The sequence below is a fragment of the Ooceraea biroi genome, chromosome 5 (genome assembly GCF_003672135.1).
Source record: "Ooceraea biroi isolate clonal line C1 chromosome 5, Obir_v5.4, whole genome shotgun sequence".
In the NCBI taxonomy this organism is placed as follows: domain Eukaryota; kingdom Metazoa; phylum Arthropoda; class Insecta; order Hymenoptera; family Formicidae; genus Ooceraea; species Ooceraea biroi.
In genome coordinates, this window is record NC_039510.1 from 5,301,777 (window position 1) to 5,321,277 (window position 19,501).

The following is a 19,501-nucleotide window of genomic DNA, read 5'->3' on the forward strand; positions in this document are numbered from 1 at the left end:
TGAACACATTTTGCATTAGAATTCCTCAGCACTGTGAAGCATATTGTATCTTGATTAATATTAAGATCAAAATGCAATTGTGTAGCAAAAGAAAAAGGTATTAAACGGCCTCAACGGTACGTATATCAGTCACGAGTGTATGTCGAATACATCCGCCCACGTGTGCAGATTTTTCTCACGACCCTGCTCGATCTGGCCTCTATCGCCCGATCTAAACTATCATACCAATCCACCGTACGCGCTCACACAATGCACGTAGTTTGCACGCACTCCGTTTATAATTAGGCAAGGTGGAACCGGCGGCTTTGAATTGATAATCATTTTGCCGGCTCGCGAGAGACGAACGGGGAAGTCGAATACCATTAACAGCGAGAGAGAAAGACTTCAAGTCCGTTGTATGATAATACAATCCCAACTTTCAATTCCGACTTTCAATTCCAGTTTTACTCGGAATCCGATCGCGCGAAAAGTCGGTCGGCGCTCTCGCGGATCTCGCGCCGCCGAAAAGTCGAACTGTCGGCTCTTAATCATATCCGTGATCATCGGCGTGATCATTTACGGCAAAACGCTCACAGCAGAGGTATACGTTATACATCCGTGTAACAGATCGGTTCATCGATCGCTGATCGATAATTAAAAACGCCAGCGCTCTAATCACATTCACGGGTGGGAGGGGGGGGGGGAGCAGGTTGGTCCCGGGCCCTCTTCTTGCGGGGGTATCATTTACCGTCGTGTATCAAAGTCTCCTTTCCACCTTTCGTACCCTGCGATACCCGCTGACAATCTAATTTGACACGGGGCACAATGCGGCGCGGAGCCGCTGCCCGTGTGTGCGCGCGCGAGCGCTCGCGCGCGTAGACGCGGTTCTCACGACCCTGCTGCTCGGTCCGACTCCTTGTATCCCCCTTTGAGAGATCGATGTGTCTCCTTCCTCCACATCTACGTGTCCGAGCATCACCAACGTGTGTGCACGTAATCACGAGGAATTTCGGCAGTGGTAGTTCGCCAACGGAGGGATCGCCGTCCCCTCCGCCACAGAAGAGCCCCCTGGCCGGGATCTAATTCGCGGGTGTCGCGGTACCCGAAGAGGACGACGTTACTATCCGACGTCGGGCCCCCACTATAGGCAAAAGCCTTCGTGTAGGTTATAAAGGACCGAGCGGGATACTATACGGCTGCACTCTCTCAGTGAAACTCACGGAGGACCGTTCCCCGACAAGTGGTATCACCCCCCTCTCCTCACGTCAGCGACGCGTGCACCATGAGGATTATATTGCTGGTACGTGCGAGATATACTGTTCGGGTTATACTGTTTGTTGAACGGGTGAATGAATTTTTCTGGATACATTCCCGTTTCTCTGGTCGATTTGGTCTCGTCTAGAACGCGAACGTCCACTGGAATTTCGACGTTTGGACTGTGATTTGCGACTCGGTGTGCCCCATTTCTTTCTGACGTTCGTAAAATGCTCGTAATGTGATGAAACGTTAAATTTGTAAGATATAGGCGCGAAATAAATTCTACTTTTTGTAGGGAATAATTTATTGATCATTTACGAGATTATATTTACATTAATATTCACGAGATTTTTTTAATCAATTTTTCTCTTCTGCAAGGATATTGTATTGATAATTTTTATTTTTTGATACTAAGATTACGTAGATCTTATCGCGTGTACCTTTTGTTTTTAATTAATTTTATCTTGCAATATTAATATATCGAGATATTATCTAATTAGTATAGTAATTAGTTAATCGGTATTTATATTTGTATAGATAATAAATAATTTTAAAATCGCTATAAAAATTATATTACAATATATTCATTATACTCTATCAAGTCTGCAGACGGCGCCCATACCTTTTACGTTAAAACGTTAATTGCGTATTGTGCCTTGGCATCGTATCAAAAACGGCTCATTATCCCGTGACCCGCATCAAATTAAACGTCGTTAACGCAAGAAAGTCGGTACTCCGATAAGATCTACCTCGTTCATTGTTGCAATTCGCGTGCGAAGGCGCTTCATAAATTCATAGACGACGCGTCATTAACGGAAAGTGAATCACGTCCGCCTAGCCAGTGTGCTCTAAATACAATCACGACAATTTCCCTCGTGGGAAACCACCCTCCGTTTTAACGTTAGCTTGTGCAAAAGGCAGCACGTCATGGAAAGTGTCGGCCTCGGAATTGCAATTTTCCCGCGACCGGTCGTGAATTAAATGTACGCGATGCAGACAGCCGTTGACACCAGTTCGCACCTTAATGAATCCGCAACCGGGCAGTTGGGCAACGCGATCCTTTGTTGAATGGGAATCGGATTCGCAGCGAAACCTCCGCAAAGAGTGCCCCGCAGGCTCGCTCGTTACGGACCTCCATTTCTCTCATGGCGGCATCGTCGTGTCGCGACCAAGTTGTGTTCGGTTTTCAAACGTGATCGTTACGGGTTCCATGATGCTCCATTGATCGATAGTGAAAGCTCTGTCCATTACGTTTCGCGTGCGTTGCTGTTGCAGTCAAGTCATTAAGCGCGTCGTGATTCACCCTGTTCGCGGCTACTTTCGACCCCGAGTTGCCGATCCTCTCGCCGTCGACGCGTCTCTTCCGTTGTTGGTTGTTCAAGTTCTCACTGGGAAGATTGACGGTATTTTATACGATCGACAATTGTCGGCTGGGAAGATTCGAACACAGGCTCGACTAGATCACGTTGATTACGGGCTCGCACAATTATTAATTGTCAGCCGCGTTCCCTTACGCGTTCGTAAATAATCTTGACTTCAACCGAGTACACGCGGGAGCGTTTAATAATCGTCGATTTCACTCGATGCTATGTACTTGCCACTAGCATCAAGCGTAATTCGCGAATCGTGCAAAGAAATGTTTGTCCCGCGGATACGTTCAACTCGCCGCGATTTCTCCGAATCTCTCCCGTTTCCCCTCGCGCGGGCTTGAGAGTAAAAACGCGACAATTAGACGCTTATTAATTCACAAGCTGTCTTTGTGTCGCGCTCGTTTCTCCCCGGCACCGTTGTCGCTCCGGAAGAACGACGAGAAAAACGGTCTGCGACACTCGTCGCAAGTGGAAAATGATCCGGAATAACTCGAGACGTGCGTGCGTCTCGTCGAAATGCCTCAAGCTGATACCAAGAAATCGGCGTACCTGAGCGCTCGGTGCGGCTCGATCAGTGGCACTTTCACCGATTGCAAATATGGAACGTTCGTTTTCGCGGAACTTTTCGCGGGACTTTCCGCGGCGACACACGAATCAACATCCTGTCGTCGATAGTGTGGACCGATTGAAAGCTCGGCGATGAGTAACCGTCGACATCGAAGGTAGAAAGATGTCTCGACGCGAGAAACACGCTCTTCCTCGCGAGTCGCGAGAAACCACGATGGAAACCTCGGTTTCCAATGACGCAGCTTGTCTGCTTCAGGGATCGAAATGCTCGACGAGATCGCTTTTTCCGCTGGCTTCCAGCCGATCAAAGTCGCTCGAGCGCAAACGACGACGACGACGCGCACGCGAGAACACTTGCGAAAAGAAAACGAAAAAAATGATGCGACCGTTCCTGATGATTGTCTTCGAGATTATCAACTGGGTGTGCCCGGTAGGAATTCGCTGACGATAACGATAACGGTGACGATCACGACGACGACGATGACAGCAACGGTAGAGAAACCTCGCAACGACGAATTGCGAAAGCGAAACTAATAGGAGCAAACATTCGCTTTCCGCGGCGATTCCTCGGCGATAAACGATTTGAGAACCGGAGAGGCTTCGTCCATTCGCGATTCTTCGGCACGCGCCTTAAAAGCGTCATTTCATGCCGCTTCAACACGCGGAGCTATCCAGAGTCGTGAAGTATGACCGTTTTTTCCCGTAACATTACGTTACGCAACAGGAAACCGATTGTCGCGTGCTCCTTAATTACGTCGGCTCATCCAACATCAGCTGGCTCGACCTGAGACAAGTGCAATTTTGGCGAAAGCTCGTACTATTTCTCGCTGCACGATATAATTTTTGCATCTTACCCTTGTTTTTTTCTATTTTTTTTCCAAAGAACAACTGTGAGGTTTGAGCGCGAAATATCGACGCAACTATCCGGCACGCTAATTAGCATTCTGAAGCGGAGTTCAGCGTTTTTACGCGCGGCCGCGACGCCGCTCCCGTGGTCCCATTAGGCGGCCAGTTCAGAAGAAAATGTGAGAGCGAGAATATATCGCAACACGCGCGCGAGCAAATCCATAAATTAAGGGCATGCCGATCCTTCTAGAACGACGCCGAACGGTCGTTCCTTTCGAAACGCCCCGCGCCGTCGGTGGTGTTATAATTACGCCCGGTATTGTGGATGCACGCAAACGCGGCCGAGCAAACGCATTAGCATTCGCCACACAGAGCTGCGAGGTGTACTAAGAGGGATGGTTTAGAAATATCGGAGAAACCGTTACGCGCGTGCCTTCGTTGCCGCACGTGCAACGACGAAGTTGAATTCGCGTCTGGCGATAAAAGTGAAACCCTCAATTATAATAATGAGACGGTTAGATTGATACGATCGTCGGGTAAATCTAAACGCTATTCCTCGCGTGGTTCTCGATACTAAATATCAATGACACGTTCAATATTAGACGCGTCCGTAATTATCCTTTCGATCAAGATTCTGTTTCAAAGAAACTCCGGCTGGAATTAATTGAGGGATAACTCGATCTGTGTATGACGAGGAAGACTTAATTCGGAGAGAAAAAAAAAGAACCGTCGACTTTCCACTGGCCGTAATTCGAGAACCGTTCGCGCTTCAACACTCCTGTCGAGCTCGAATAGTCAGCTGCAAATCGATCAAGGGACCGCGCAGTGTAAAACGAAGTTGCGAAGCACGGGGGAAATTGGAGTACGGCAGATTGCTTATTAATCTGCTTTCGACTTTCCCGCGTGGCGACCCGAAAAAGCACGTAGCCGGCGTACGCTGACCGAGTGACATTCTAACGACGGGCTGAAAAACGAAAGCCAGCGGCGCGAGCGGGCGCGCGAAGGCTGACTGCCCGCAAACGCGAATCGGTTTCCTCGATCAGCCGGAAGAAAGTGAGAGCGAACGCGGGACGCAAATAGGAGCGCGAATAGATCCGGCAGATCGGTCAGTGTGATCATCGCGCTGCTAAAACGACAAGGGCACGCCGGACCCCATGAGCGGCATGCCAACGCGCGGCCACGACACCCATACCAAATGAGTCATGAGCTCGCAGAACGCGTCCCGCGTTTAAATAACGTACGAGCCTGCAAGCGTCGCTTTCCGAGCGTCGACTTTGAAGCGAGTCGCACTTTCAGATATCTGTCCTGATCTTACGAGAGACGCGAACAATCGCGAACAATCGCGGCTTTACGGCCTCGTTTATGATGCGAGCTTATGGCGGGCGTACCGCGTTTACATCCGGCTCTCCTGCATCCCCTTCACCTTGTTCTCGTTTCCGGCGGATGCACCGCCCGCGAGGACATTACGCGAGGAGAGGAGAACTTCTCCGTGCAGCGAAGAATGTTTGTCTTCATCCGCGCCGCGGTTCGATCCTGGAGTCGATCTTTCTCGTGAGAAAGTCTGCTCTCCGTAGACTGTAGACTCGGGAAACGTACGTCCCCCGGGAAAATGAGGTTGTCAGACCGATTTTTCGTAGAATCTTTATGATGCGTCGTTCTTGACGAGGCCGCATTCACGTAATCGTGATGCCTCACGTGTGACTTTCGCTCGTGATAAATGTGAGCGCTTCACGTCGTCCGCGTACTTATTATTGCACGCCCGTTATCACACCGAGATCTACACGTCGTGCTTTCTGCACGCAAGAGATGCGAACAAGTTTCGGAAACGCGTCCCGTTTATCTCTCAAAATCTTACTTAGACATTTCGACAGCAGCGGCGAGAATTAACGTATCGCTCCGTGTTCTTTGTTGAAGCGGGATGTGCGTCTCGTAAAAAAACGGTCTCGTAACTTCCCATTATTGTGCCGAACGCTCGTTCGCGTTTTCCCTGGAGCGTTCCCTCGTGCGTGCTGTGTGCGTGTTGCGCGCGCGTTCGATCCCATTAATCCATCGCGTAAAAATTGCGCAGGACCTTGGGATGCAATCTTTGATCCACCTCCTCCGCTGACGATCTCGATTGGATTGCGTCGATCGGCATTACGTCACCGTATAATTACAGACGCGATGGATTATTTGGGTCTTGCCTTTCGTCATTCGCCTATCCTTGCCGACGTTATTCACTCGCGTTAACGCTCGATTCTCGTGACACGGTTGATTTCAACCGTGGCGGCCCTTCCTTCCCCGCATCGCTCGCTCACCGATCGTTTACCGTATCGTTTCTTCTCAAAGTCTGATCGAACGTGACGACGACGCCTCGATTCCCAGATATGCGAGAAGAAATCTGCAAGGTTAAATCATTGAGCTCCACCGTTCGCGGTTATTACGCATCGCTGGAAGATCGCAATTTCTCATCTCGACCGTTCCATCGATCGGTTCCTCGAGCGGCGCTCTTGGGCTTTTGAGGTCGCGTCGACGCGCGCTTTAATTGATTTTAATCGTAGCGACCAAACGATCCCGACGCAGATCGTATCGCGTTTGCCTCTCGATCATCTCGCGCCTGAATCAGCATTCTCGCTTTTTTTACACGTTCCGCAATCCGCCAGTGCGGCTGCCGGAAACGGCATTCCGCTCCGAGTGTATTACTTTCCGCGTGCTGTTTATTCATACTCATCGATAAATAATCGAGCGGACAGAGAGGATTCACGACGCGTTCCCATGCATCCCGTCGAACGTAGTTACGTCATTACGCTTACTCGAAATGAAATAAGCCGCGCGGGTGGTGCGCTCTCTTCCTGTTGCTCGCGCGCGTGCAATTAATTAACTACGTCGAGAGTTCGAGACGCATTACGGCGCTAATTTCCGATTCACGCTAATTACCGATCGTGACGCGCAAGTCCAGTTAATCAGGAACGAGTGACGTACGCGCCTCCCTCTTCCGGAACAAATCCGAGCGAGGAAAGTCGCAGCCGAATTGTTCCAGCTACTTCCTGCTGCGACTTCCTGAAACGCCGCAGGAGCGAGGAGCGTTTTCTCGTTTTTCTGGCCGCGTCGGATCTACGTCACGTAAAAACGAACACGTATTCGTTCGTGTACGTGTTGCGTGCATTCGTGACGGATTACGCGGTTGCTCAAATGCAACCGGTCGCCGTCGATCACGCGTTGATCTTTTTCTCGCGCGGAACCGACGCGTCACCTTCACCGTGAAAGGTACCACTTGCTATCCCGCTCGACGACGCCAACGCGAGCACGCTTTTACCGTTACGTTTGCCCATTAGAACTCGATCGGTCGGTTTCGCTATCGTGAAACCCAGCGGCGAACGTTTCCCTTCAACGATACCGTGTGTGTCGTGCCCTCCGTCTCTCTCCCCGTACGAGAGCGCGTTACGAGATCGCCGCGCTAATCGCGGATCCGGTGATTGGCTCGGTTGCGACCGGTCCCACACGGCGGTGCCGAGCTCTTTCATCCTCTCGAAAAGCCCACGAGTCGCGCTCGAGCAAAGTGGTAGTATCGCTTATTAATCGTTTCCTGCCGTCAAGCTGCACTCCGCGTGAAATTAAGTGACCGCGATGGTAACGATCGGCACGGTGGCTTTATCGCGAGAGGCGCGAGCGAAATCGCCGCACGCGAAATGGTCGCGGTGGCCCGGTCGGCCGCCGGTGGTTGGTCTTCCAGTTAGGTTTCTCAGTCAGTCTGGTTTCCAGGCACGAAACCGGATCTGCATCGCGTATACGTATGTACGCTTACGATTAATAGGAGGAAGCAGAAGATGGAGCGTGGAGAGAGCGAGTTTCGCGGATCGGTGAACGCTCGCGCGCGAGCGGCATGCGCGGTTAAATTCTTTATCGCTCGCGTTCGAGCGAGCGGAATGCCGCTGCTCGTGGCGTCTCGCGGGCATTCGTTAAACGCGAGCAACGAGCAGCGGGGTGGCACACCCGATCGGCGACGTCGTAAAAGGCGGTGCCCGCGTTTGCAGATCGCATCTGGATCACCGCTCGCGTAACTCCTCGTTGCGAGAACTTCGGGATTCCTGAGCGGATTAACCGTCGGCTATTATTCTCGCGGATCAAATCAAATTTAATTCCGTTCGCGCGAGGTGTGAGGAAAGAACGCGCAATCTATATCTCGGTCGCTATAATGTCTAATTTTGTACGGGTAAAAGTAACAATGTACGTGCGTTTAATTAAAGCGCCGGGATATACGGTAATCGTTCTCGAGTTAGCTGGGGGTTTAAATTACACGTTATTTTACTCTCCGGCGCATGCACGTATGTATATAATACGATGAAGGATTTCTCTTATCGTGCGATCTCGTTATTTAGCTGGATAACTATTTAAGTCCCTCGATATTCTCCGCGGCTCTCGATCATGATTGCCGTATGTATTACATCTCGCACGCTCACGCGCTTTCCTCGCGAGGCTGACCGCGCGTCCTTACTGACAAAACGTGGTCCCGACTTCCGGTAAGCTGGCTCGCGGTGGGAACCGCCCCGGCGCACACGTGTTACGTAATTTCTACTACTCGGCTGACCCGAATACGGGGCGAGGCTGGCGCGCGCGGTCGGCGTGCCTACCGTGAGAGAGAAGGAGATTCAGATCCAGAGCGTCGTAACTCGGCGCGCGTTTCGCCGTCGTTGTCGAAGCGGCCGGCCGCTTCTGGATCTCCTTGAACCGAGCCGAGAGCAAAACGCGCGCGAGCACAAAAGGCAGGCGTTGGTAACCACACCTAGCGACGACCCACAGGAAACGCGCTTACCGCTTCTACGAATACAATATAAAAGATAGACACGGCAGGGGAGAAAAGAAAAGAGAAACTCCATTATCTCTGGCTCCATTATTCTTTGGTATACCGTGGTACCGTCGCTCGAAAGAATCGGGAATCTAATTTACCCGCGAGTCTAATTTACGAGCCCGCGCGACGACACGCGAGAAATTAATGAGAGCCTTTCGCGTTCGCGGCCGTTTCGGATTAACTATCTCTGACCGCCTTTAATTAACGCTCAACATGAATAACGCCCGCCGCGGACGAGTTTGGATCTTCGCGAGTGAAACGATCCGCGCCTTTGCGCGTCAGCGACCATTTACGGAGGACAGCGTGGAGAACAACGGCTCTTTGGACGGATACCAAGTAGTCGTTAGATCCCGCTGCGATAGGCCCGTTCGCTCCGTGAAACGATTTCGCGCACGCCGGTCGAATGCCGATAAGATCGATCGCTCGACTTCGCCGACGACGACGCGGGGGATACATTCGACGATCGCGCATTGGCACACGATCCGTCGTCGTCCTTGAGGCTGGAAGGCACGTCGTCTCCCGAGACTTTCGAATGATACGGTATGCTGCGGCGTGCTCTCCTGAGCGTGCGCTGATTAATTTCCACACGCCGCCGGACACCGTGATAATAAAATGAGTGCCGATGCCTTTCTTCGCGACGCACGCGCTGCCCTCGCTGACGAAATCCACCGCCCGGCCGAATTCGGCGCGTACATGATAAATGGACAGCGGGTGTCGTAAGCATCGACGCCGAGCATTTCGTATGCGAAAGTCGCCGCTCGGAGTTCCGATCGCCCCGAGCCAGGACTCGCGATCGCGACCGTAAAATGGTAATATCTCAGAAACCGAGACACCAAGAGCGAGAATTAGCCTCCAGCAGCGGAATTTCGCTCTGCTTTCCGGTTTTCGTCACCTTTCACGAGGCGATCGCGAAGGAAAGGGTACTTGGATACGCAGAACCCTCTCGCGAATCGCTGGACCTCGTCACTGTCGGAAAGCGAACACTACCATTTACAGATTTGCAACCGCCCGGAGCGAGCGGTTCGCGCGAGTCGTTTCGGCGCGGCTTAAATGGATTTCCGGGTAGATTTCCGAACGCTTGTCGATCGTTGTCGAGGATCGGGGTAAACCGCGCGATTATCCAACCGGCCAAACGATTGTGGTCAAACGAAATCGTCTGCGTTAGCCGCCCGCTCCGAAGCGCTCCCTGAAAATTGGAAAGGTCTTCGATCGTCGGCGGGGTGAGCCGATTCGCCGATTATCGGCGCGCGCGCGCGGCTCAGGGCCCCGAACGAGACGTGGAGACTCGCAACGTCGTCATTATCGTCGTCCAGGGAACGCGCGCGCTCTCGCTCGCAACTGTCCGGATCACTGAAAGCGTGTACTGGCTAATGACTCTCCTCCATCTGGTCCGGGTTGGAGGAAAATCGTGACGCCGAGGTAGGGCTCCGCAATCAACGGTTGCGGCTGGTTGCCGGTCGATCGTATGTACAGTGAGAGGCGCACCGACACATTCGGGTCCCCCCCGAGATACCCGGTTGGGAGCAATCGACCACGGTGCACCACGCCTCGTCTAGTAAGTGAGGCCCCGGAGGCCGTTAGGAGAAAGGGAGAATCGTTGCGGCCGCAAATGCTGCTCAATAAACATACGTCCTGCTTTTTGCACGAGGCCCCTTATCGCCGATTTTGATCGCTTCCGCGACGGACTTTTCGAAAGTCCGAACGCGAAGGAACAACGTCGAAGAGCACGTGGGCGCTTTCTTCTTTATATATTGCGAAGGAGACTACCAAAGTTACTGCTGATGGGCATTTGAAATGCAAATAAAGCGCGCGATTAATAAGGACCGAAGGCACTCGGTGTAAAACGCGATTCAGTTTCACGATTATACGAGAAAATGCTTTTCACCGCGTTACGTCATCTCCCGGAATAATTGTGCGTTGCAGCTGACACTCGATACGAGCTCACGCGTTTCCATGATGGCTTGAGAGTTTGCATCGCACTGTAGCTTAACACGTTCATTCGTTCACACGTTCAGATGCTGATAAAGCACTACTTGTTCCGTTGTTCCTCGTTGCGCACGAATGCTCATCGATATAGAATTTTGGTGTTCTTTTATTAAACGTAGTACCTTGTAAACTTACTTTCCCGCAACGAATCACATTAAGAGTGATTTATGTTGATTAAATATAAGTGGAAACGTTTAAGCATGTTCCCGAAAGATAAAACTGATAATGATACCCTGCAAGATCAGAATGGCCTTTGCAGGAGAAATTTCTCAGTTCGCAGACTTCTCAGACTACTGCGATACTTTCTCACAGCATTCGTGTGGAGTTCACACAAATTCCTTTCGATTTCCACCGAAAATGCCCGGTCTCGCTTCCCGTTTTCACCTTGCAAAACTTTCCGAAATTTCGACTTGGCGCGAGAGTGCGAACCGGGCTTTCTTCCATGCGCATCACGCGTAACGTCAACGCGCTAATTATCGTGCCACGCATCACGTCCTGGTCGCGTTTGTCGTAATACAAGTTCCTCTTTGTTCCCAGGTAATCCCGGCGTGTCTGCTCGCCCTAACAAACGCGCGGCGGGTGCAGATCCGGCCCCGAGTGACGGAACCTCAAGTGTACTACGAGGCGGAGGACAACCAAGCCGCCGAGGACGACTTCGACAGCGTGGCGGTTTACCAACCGCGCACTCGCGCTTTGCCATCGCCACGATCGAAGGACACGCTGCACGGGTCCAAGCCGCCACCGGTGCAGACGATCAGGAACTACAACAAGGTCAACGATGACGGGTCCTTCACCTTCGGCTACGAGGCGGCCGACGGTTCCTTCAAGGAGGAGACTCGCGGCACCGACTGCGTTGTGCGTGGCAAGTACGGTTACATCGATCCGGACGGTAACAAGAGAGAGTTCACGTACGTGTCGGGTAATCCATGCGACCCCAACGCGCCTAAAGACGAGGACGATCTGTCGGACAACAAGGATGAAGAGGAAGTCCCTGGGCCGGCGAATTACCCCGCTGTGAGGCCGGTGCCTCGACCGATTCCGGTGCGACCCTCGTATCAGCCATCCACCACGCGAGCACCCACCACGATCTTCCAGACGGAGTATCAACTTCAGGACGATGATGCGAGCCAGGAGCTGACCGAGGACGACCTGAAACCGCAACTGCGACCCACCGCTTTCAGAAGACCGACGACCCTGGTGCAGGTCACGCCGTCCACCGCCATTTACGAGTCCTCGACGGCGTCACCCAGTCCATCCCTCTATAGGCTAGCCTCGACCCCCCAATATCAGACCACCGCGTCGCCCGTTCTGCGCGGTCAGCCCACGATTGCCTCAAATGTCTATCAACCCCTCGAGACGACCACTCGACGACCGGTCACTCGCCACCCCAGGCCCCAGTCGGTCGCGATCACCCCACGACCCCACGTCGCCCAAGTGGCTGCGCAATATGTATCCCCGAGTAGCACCGAGCGCCCAGGCGGTCTCATCTACGCCCAGACCCACCCCACAGCGTCGCCACATCTGCGTACGACGACCGCCGCCGCTAGCACCCCTCATCTCGACTTCGCCGCCGAGCTTGAGCGTTACGTGAACACAGTCGGCTCGCACGTGTCCGCCGCGCCCCCCGTTACCTCCGCGAGGCCCCATCAGATCCACCAAGCGTCCCAAACCGCCCCAAGAGTCAAGCCTGCCGCAGCCGCCGCCGCCGAGCCCATCTACCAGTCGGAGCTCGTGTACGATCCCGCGACCGGTCAGTACAATACCCAGCTTTATCAGACACTGCCCCAAACCGTGGGTGACTTCAGCCTCAGTCACAAACTCCAACCGTTCGTAGCCCAGCCCCAGTCCCTGCAGCTCGGTCTGCAGCAGTTGCAGCAGCTACAGCAGCATCAGGTCCAGCGGCCAAGCCCGGTCTACAAGCCGGCCCAGTCGGCGCCCGCCCCGACCGTCGCCCAACCCCAGGAAGTCCTCTACAGGAAGCAGCAGGCGCAGCTGTTGCAGCAATCCCAGCAGCTGTACGCGCAACAACAACGCCGCCAGCAACAGCAGCAGCAGCAACATCCGCACAGGCTCCAGTTGCTCGAGTCGCAGAGGGAACCCCAGGCGTTCTATTACGTGGCAGCGCCCTTGAAGGGCTCCGCCAGCAGCTCGTCCCTCTCAGTAGGTCAGATCGATCAGTTTCTCCGCGGTAGCGGCGCCAATTATTGACGCGGTCGTCGACGATCCTCCTCGATCGCGCCGTTTAACAACACCCCACCATCCACCCCCCCGAATCCTCCTCGAATCGCCCTCGCCCTCTGCCCCCGCGGGCCAAGTCGCCGTGGGATCTCGCGCTGGTAGAACGTAAAACGTTCCGCGCGCGTATGGAGGGTATTATATATAAGTATATGCATTTTATATACATATATATATAGTCTACATGTATATTATCGTAGAGACGCGCGACACGCGCGCTGGGATATGTATGAAGTATATTGCCGAGAGCGAATGGCACACACGTACACACGCAATACACACATACACAGACACACACGAGCGTCTTGATGCGTGGGGAACATGTGCGCGATATATATTTGGCATAATCCGCGCTCTTCGCCCGCGAACACAGATGCGGCATAGGGATTTCTAACATTGCGATGCATGCCGCGGATATTCGTTGTCATTGATCGTCGCATCGATCGCGTAAAACCGCCGATCGCGTGTGGATCGTTCGCGAATCCTTCCGCAATTCTCGTCTCTCGCTGCAAACGTGGGATTCTTCGTATCAGCCTGTTCTCTCGGTAATGCTTTCGTGTCTCGACAAGCATACACGACATTAGCGTGTCATATCCGTTCGCGTTTCCGTCCAACGAGCGTCTCGAAGCATTTTTTGCGCTACTTCCGCCCGATCAGCGAACGACAATATGATGCGTTAATGGCGATGAGATCAGAGAACGATTCGTTGAATAATTGAAAGAATTAATTAATATCACGTAGGTGATATTGGATGAAGGAATCGCGCGTGTGATTACGCGGATGTTGGCAGTGAATGAAAAATAGGAGAAGTTCCAAAATTAGATCTTCGTTTGTATATCTGAAATTCGCGATTTCTCATTCGGACAATCTCGTCGCGATTATTCTTTCGTTTGTACGAGCAAGAAAAGATCAATTCAAATGAGACGGTGACCGTAAATCGTTTCGGTTCGCGTTCGCAGCGGCGAAATTTGATTGATTCGCGCATCGCGTTAACGGCGAACGGGCGTTTCTCTCGTTTCTCAGGCCGAGAGCATTTCTTTCCAGCCTAGTATCTCTCTCTTTCTCTTTCGTATACACGTGTAGCCAAGTGTAGGTTTACGAGGCACGTTAGAGAGTGAAAGCCAACGACCTGACGCAATACTCACGCACGCGTACGATGTATTACCGTGGCAATTTCTCGCACCGGTCCCCAACACCGTACTAACGTACAAAGGAGGTTCCGCGACGTTAACGGAACGCTCGTCGACGCGGACCTTTTATGCACGGGATCCTATATAAGCCCAAGCCGCGTAATAACGTTCGAGCGCTCGATTACAAAACATCGATCCGCGGTGCAGAATCGAGTCGCATGAAAGGCTCAGTGAAACGCGATCAAACGGAAGGGAATAATTAGGATCGGATCCGTCCGCGTTTCCAGATACTTTCGATCGACCGCGCAATGTCGAGGCAATGTTGTTGCGCGCCACGCTATCGTGTCATACATCAGAAGTGCATTCCGAAAGGAAAACATTATTCATTCCTTTGCGTTCGATTCATACGGTCTCGTGCAAAATTCCAAGATTAATCACGAGAGGAAAGTGCTACAAGAGGCATTGATTACATAATTACATCAATATTGTACATTACTTAGATTTTATCATTTGATCATTATTTGTTTTAATCAAAATCATAATTCAGAATTTTTTCAATCTGTTCAGTTTTGTTTTAGATTGTCGTGCAAGTCTTCGTCGCGGAATGACATAACGTCGCGATAGGAGTATCTCAGGACGATCTGATGTTCCGCGACACGGTACATACTCTCTCGCGCGTGTGATCGCGAATCGGAGTTTCCAGATTTGACGTGTTGTTACGTTACTCGAACCGCGTGCCGTTCGCGTCTCGACCGGCGGCTAACGATTCCGATGTCCGATACCGCGAACGTCGCTAGGAAGTGTGCTCGGCCTTTTGCAACGTGGAATTTTGCAAGCCTGCCGCGAGCAGGGTTCACCGCGCGAGCCCGATCGTCGAGGAAACCACAATACGCTCTTATTGGCGTGGTCTGGTTCGCGTAGGGACAACATTCTATTCGCGCCTGAGCCGCCGCCGTCGACTTTCTATTTGCATTCTCTGTCACAAGTGTGAGAATCGATTCGAGACCAATGCGTCCCGCGGAAACGTATATCAAATCCGGGAAACGGCAGCGGGCCGCGCACGCCGACGAGAATCGTGAGCTCTTACCGCGACGTTCGCAGTCGTTAATTATTCTTACGTGGACGTAAGACTCAGGCACGTATCGTTCGGTCATGAATTGCGCACGTTCGAAAATCAATCTTTCTATTCAACGGAATGGATTGATGTTGGATCCATTGGAAGATGAATCCAATTTGCGTAATTCAATTTGCGATTATCAAGAGCCATCAATTCTGCTTGATGCTTGACGTAACGCTTCGCTCTGGCCTCTGGTATTTGTGACTGAAAGACGTCGTGCTGAACCTTCGATTAATATTATTATTATCTTATTAATATTATTATCTAGCTCCATTACGATCCGTACTCGCAAACGTATCCCAAATCGCGATTCGGCGGCTGAATCTGCAAACACTTGCGCGTTTCCGAAGGAGGCGCTTGCACATCGGCAAGGGATGCCTCGATCGACAACCCCCATGATTTAATCGCGATCACGCCGTAGCTGTGACCGGCTGAAAGCAACGATTGCCTACTCATTATTGTAAATAATATTTGTTAGCGTTAATGCATATAGCGGCTACTTAGCAACCTATACGCACGATAACTGCGAATAGATCCTCGTGGAGAAGAGTCTTCACGTTACGTCAGTTGTTTTTCCTTTTTTTTCTTTTTTATATTATATTTGTAAGAGTACTCGAAAGAAAAATGTCACTGCGGAAATCTGCTGCGCCGTCACTTCATTTACCCCGATTCCCAAGTATCATTCATCCACTTTCGCTCGTTGAGACACGCACCGTGGGCCCGAAATATCAGCACGCACGAATAGAAACTCAGGCGTGTCGAGCGCTCGTTTTCATAAAATCACAACCGTGGCGGATACTCGCGACAAATGTGACCGACTCCGCTTCCGCGTTCCTCCATAAATCGTCGATTGCGGAACGACGGTGTACCATGAACCGTGCGACTTATATCTTAATGTTACACGAGGAAACCGAAGACACGCCTGTTTACTATCTCATAGTTAAACGCGTATAATTATTTAACAATCAATCTAACGCCGCATCGACAATGAGTCATTATCAAATTAAAAACTCATATAAGATATAAGAAAATTACAAGTTATAAGCGAATTCTCATGAATAACAACCGCAACGGACAGTTTAATGAAAAGAGATAAATACTTAAGCGTCAATGGTCTTTTCCTTCTTGATTTCAAAAGAGTTTTTTCATAGATACTCAAAGATTAGCTTCTCCTTTCAACCGAGCTTTTCACTTCTCATTGAATGAAAGTACTTTGCTCGCACGCGAAAAATTTTATCTCGCACGATTCGTTCAGGAAGCGGATCCTTCGTGGTTTTCAGAGTTGCTGGACATTTAAACGTGCAATTCTCGTGAGATGAAATGTTGACTGACTGACGTCCGATCCGTTCTCCATTTCGTGCCGCGGAACCGAGCGAGTGGACAACGCTTCCGCTCGAGGAAGAAATTAGGAAAGTAGGAAAGGCCGCATGCGCGATTACACGTGAACGTCGTTACATCACGAGAGTATGTACGAACTACGCGTTTATCCACCTGCGGCGTTTTCTCCGCTCCGATTATGAATCACGTGCCGTCATGAAATCACCGTCATGAAACCGCGGGCGATCATGCGCATTTAGTGCTCGTAAATCCGAGCTAGATTATTGTGAGATTATATCTTGCGATTTGATGCAATGATAATCGATTTGAGGAGGAGACGTTCGGGCCTCTATTCGTCAAAGCAGCGACTTTAATTGCTACTTTCCGACGTTCTCGCGGATGCTTCCATTATTTCGCGCCTCGCGTTTGATTCGACTTGTCTTCCTGCTGCGCATTTTAAGAAAGGGAATTGTTTCCTGAAAAGGTTAAATAAATCTCACATCTCATCGGACTGTACTATCGTCACCATTATCAAATCAACGTCGATATGCATAATGACCGTGCAAGACGTTAGTCTCGCCTGAAAGGTAATCTTAATGAAATGTCAGTTTCGACGACGCAGCATTTCGAACGCAGGATTTGCACGCTTTCGTAACGTCGTTAATAATAAGTCTAAAAGAGTTTTTACTATTCGAATATATACATGTATAATGAACGTTCGTTCTCAAGCACTGTCAAGCCGATGCCTCAATAAACAGAGATATACATTATGCGCGCGCAGATTCCATTTTGCGGTAAAAGTGGTTTGCAAGCGCCCCGGTGAAAGTCATCGAAAATGAAAGAGTCGAGCGAAGTATATTAAATCAAACCACGCCGAACGGCTTTATACACGCGAGACTGCCCGCTGCCAAGTGTATTATCTAATTTTTGAGACGAGTGCGCGAGCGCGGATACAATCGCGAGAGTAAATTGTATCAATGATTTATACGTCGACAAGATCATGTTCTATCTATCATTCTATCAGTTCTATCGACTCGTGTAGCCGTGGAACTCCCTGTTACAAAATATGCGCAACGGAAGAACGTCCAGAAGAACATTTCGCCTGGAATTGCAATGTACGTTTCGCCACTTTTGTAAATGTATCGATATGCAAATAGGTGGAAATAAATAAAGGTTTGATAACGAGAACGGATTGTTTTGAATGCTCTTCCCTTATTCCTGATGAATTCAAGCTTTCTGAGATCTGTGCCAACTTGTAAGCGTGCAACCTTGAACTCGGTCGCAGTGGACCGTGATATTGCAGGTCACGGTTTATTTGTCGTTCTGCGGTTAACGTAAACCACGGATTGTTAGCGAAAGTTTCACCGCTGCTTTCTAAACGCGCTCTCCATTTTACCGGTGGAAGATGAGCGGGACAATTGCTACTATCGTTTAACAAACGACCGCATATCTCCGTGATCTCTGTCTACTGTGAGAATTCATAATCATCATCGCTGCCGTGTAATCGCTACGAGAGCAATATTTTACCCGTTGAGCAAACGATGCATTAGTAACGGCAAAAATGTACCGCAATAAAATCTCAGATTACACGTTTTGAGATTAAATAAGTACGTCGTTGTTTTATACGAGATTCTCTCGAGAGCTTCCCGAGTAGTTAAAGAAAAGCTACACATTTAAATACAAAAGAGAAATAAAAAGATAGATACTAACGTTAGGTATTTTTCATAATTGGTTAAAATATTCTCAAAATTTGTCCCACATATAAAACGCGTAATGGCCAGATAATGGCACTCATTAGCGAGTGTTAACGTGGTTCATCAATCAAGCAGGATGTCAAGACGCGAATCATAGGATGACGCGTTCATGCGCAACATCCTCAATCTTGCGCGATAAATGTCAGCAGGATGCCGACAGCCATTCGGTTCTTGCTACTTACGCGTGGCAAATATAAATACGCGAATTGACATAATTTAACGACGTTTATGTTACTTAGATGCGCTACGTACCCGATACTAGTGCTAGCGAAAGAAGCACCCGGTACACTGAGATGACAATTGCCGCGTAATTCTCTGAGGTAATCCAATTACAATAATTTCGCGGTGAAGCTTCGCTTTCATTGTATGCCAAGAATGTTGCTCGCGGAAAGACGCGAACAATACGAGATCCCTCACGGAAATGATAATGTAATTGAGTGGTTGGAGCTGTGCCAGAAGCACGTGTCAGATCCACATTCATGTCATGCGTACGTATAATCCAAGGAAAGAAAAAAAAAGATGCCGAGTACACGCGCCGGGTTTAATTATTTAATTATTTTATCTGTTTTCCTAAAAAAAAGATAATACCAAAAAATTACGTCAATTAAAAAGATATCAATAATAAACCAAAATCCAATAAGCACGCGCAAATATACACGTTCCACATGTGGATCACACATGCATTACGCTCTTTGTGAGAGAATTGTGATCAATCAATTTTGCATTAAAAAAAGAAAATATCTTGCATATCCTTTCATTATTCATCTTTTGATACTGTTATTTTCATATATTATTTTGCGAGGTTGTGAATTCCTTTCCTTCACATAAATTTTCTTTTCTCCCACAGAAATATTTCCTTCATCATTCGATGTCGGTAGTAAATTGTGCAGGAAAAGATTAATATCTTTTTGCGTTGAAAATGTAGTGTAGTTCCTGACGCACTTTGTCACGCTGCGCAGAGCTGTAGGAAAGGCGGCATAATCGAGGCGTCGCACTACACTATGAACGAGTCATACCTGCACGTAAGAACTAGTTCATTACAGATGATAAAATATGTATTTAGGATGGGAAAAGCATTTTGCGATGATCTAATACTACACTGTTATAGCTGGATA

General features: G+C 50.0%; 1 protein-coding gene across 1 annotated transcript; it reads left to right on the plus strand.

Moving 5' to 3' along the window:
* Positions 1-1,210: 1,210 nt before the first annotated feature.
* LOC105287583 (mediator of RNA polymerase II transcription subunit 12) lies at positions 1,211-17,818 on the plus strand. Its single transcript, XM_011353208.3, has 2 exons — positions 1,211-1,279; positions 11,371-17,818. Exons 1-2 carry the CDS (start codon positions 1,262-1,264, stop codon positions 13,039-13,041), a joined length of 1,689 nt encoding a protein of 562 aa, XP_011351510.1. The 5' UTR covers positions 1,211-1,261; the 3' UTR covers positions 13,042-17,818.
* The last annotated feature ends 1,683 nt before the right edge of the window (positions 17,819-19,501 follow it).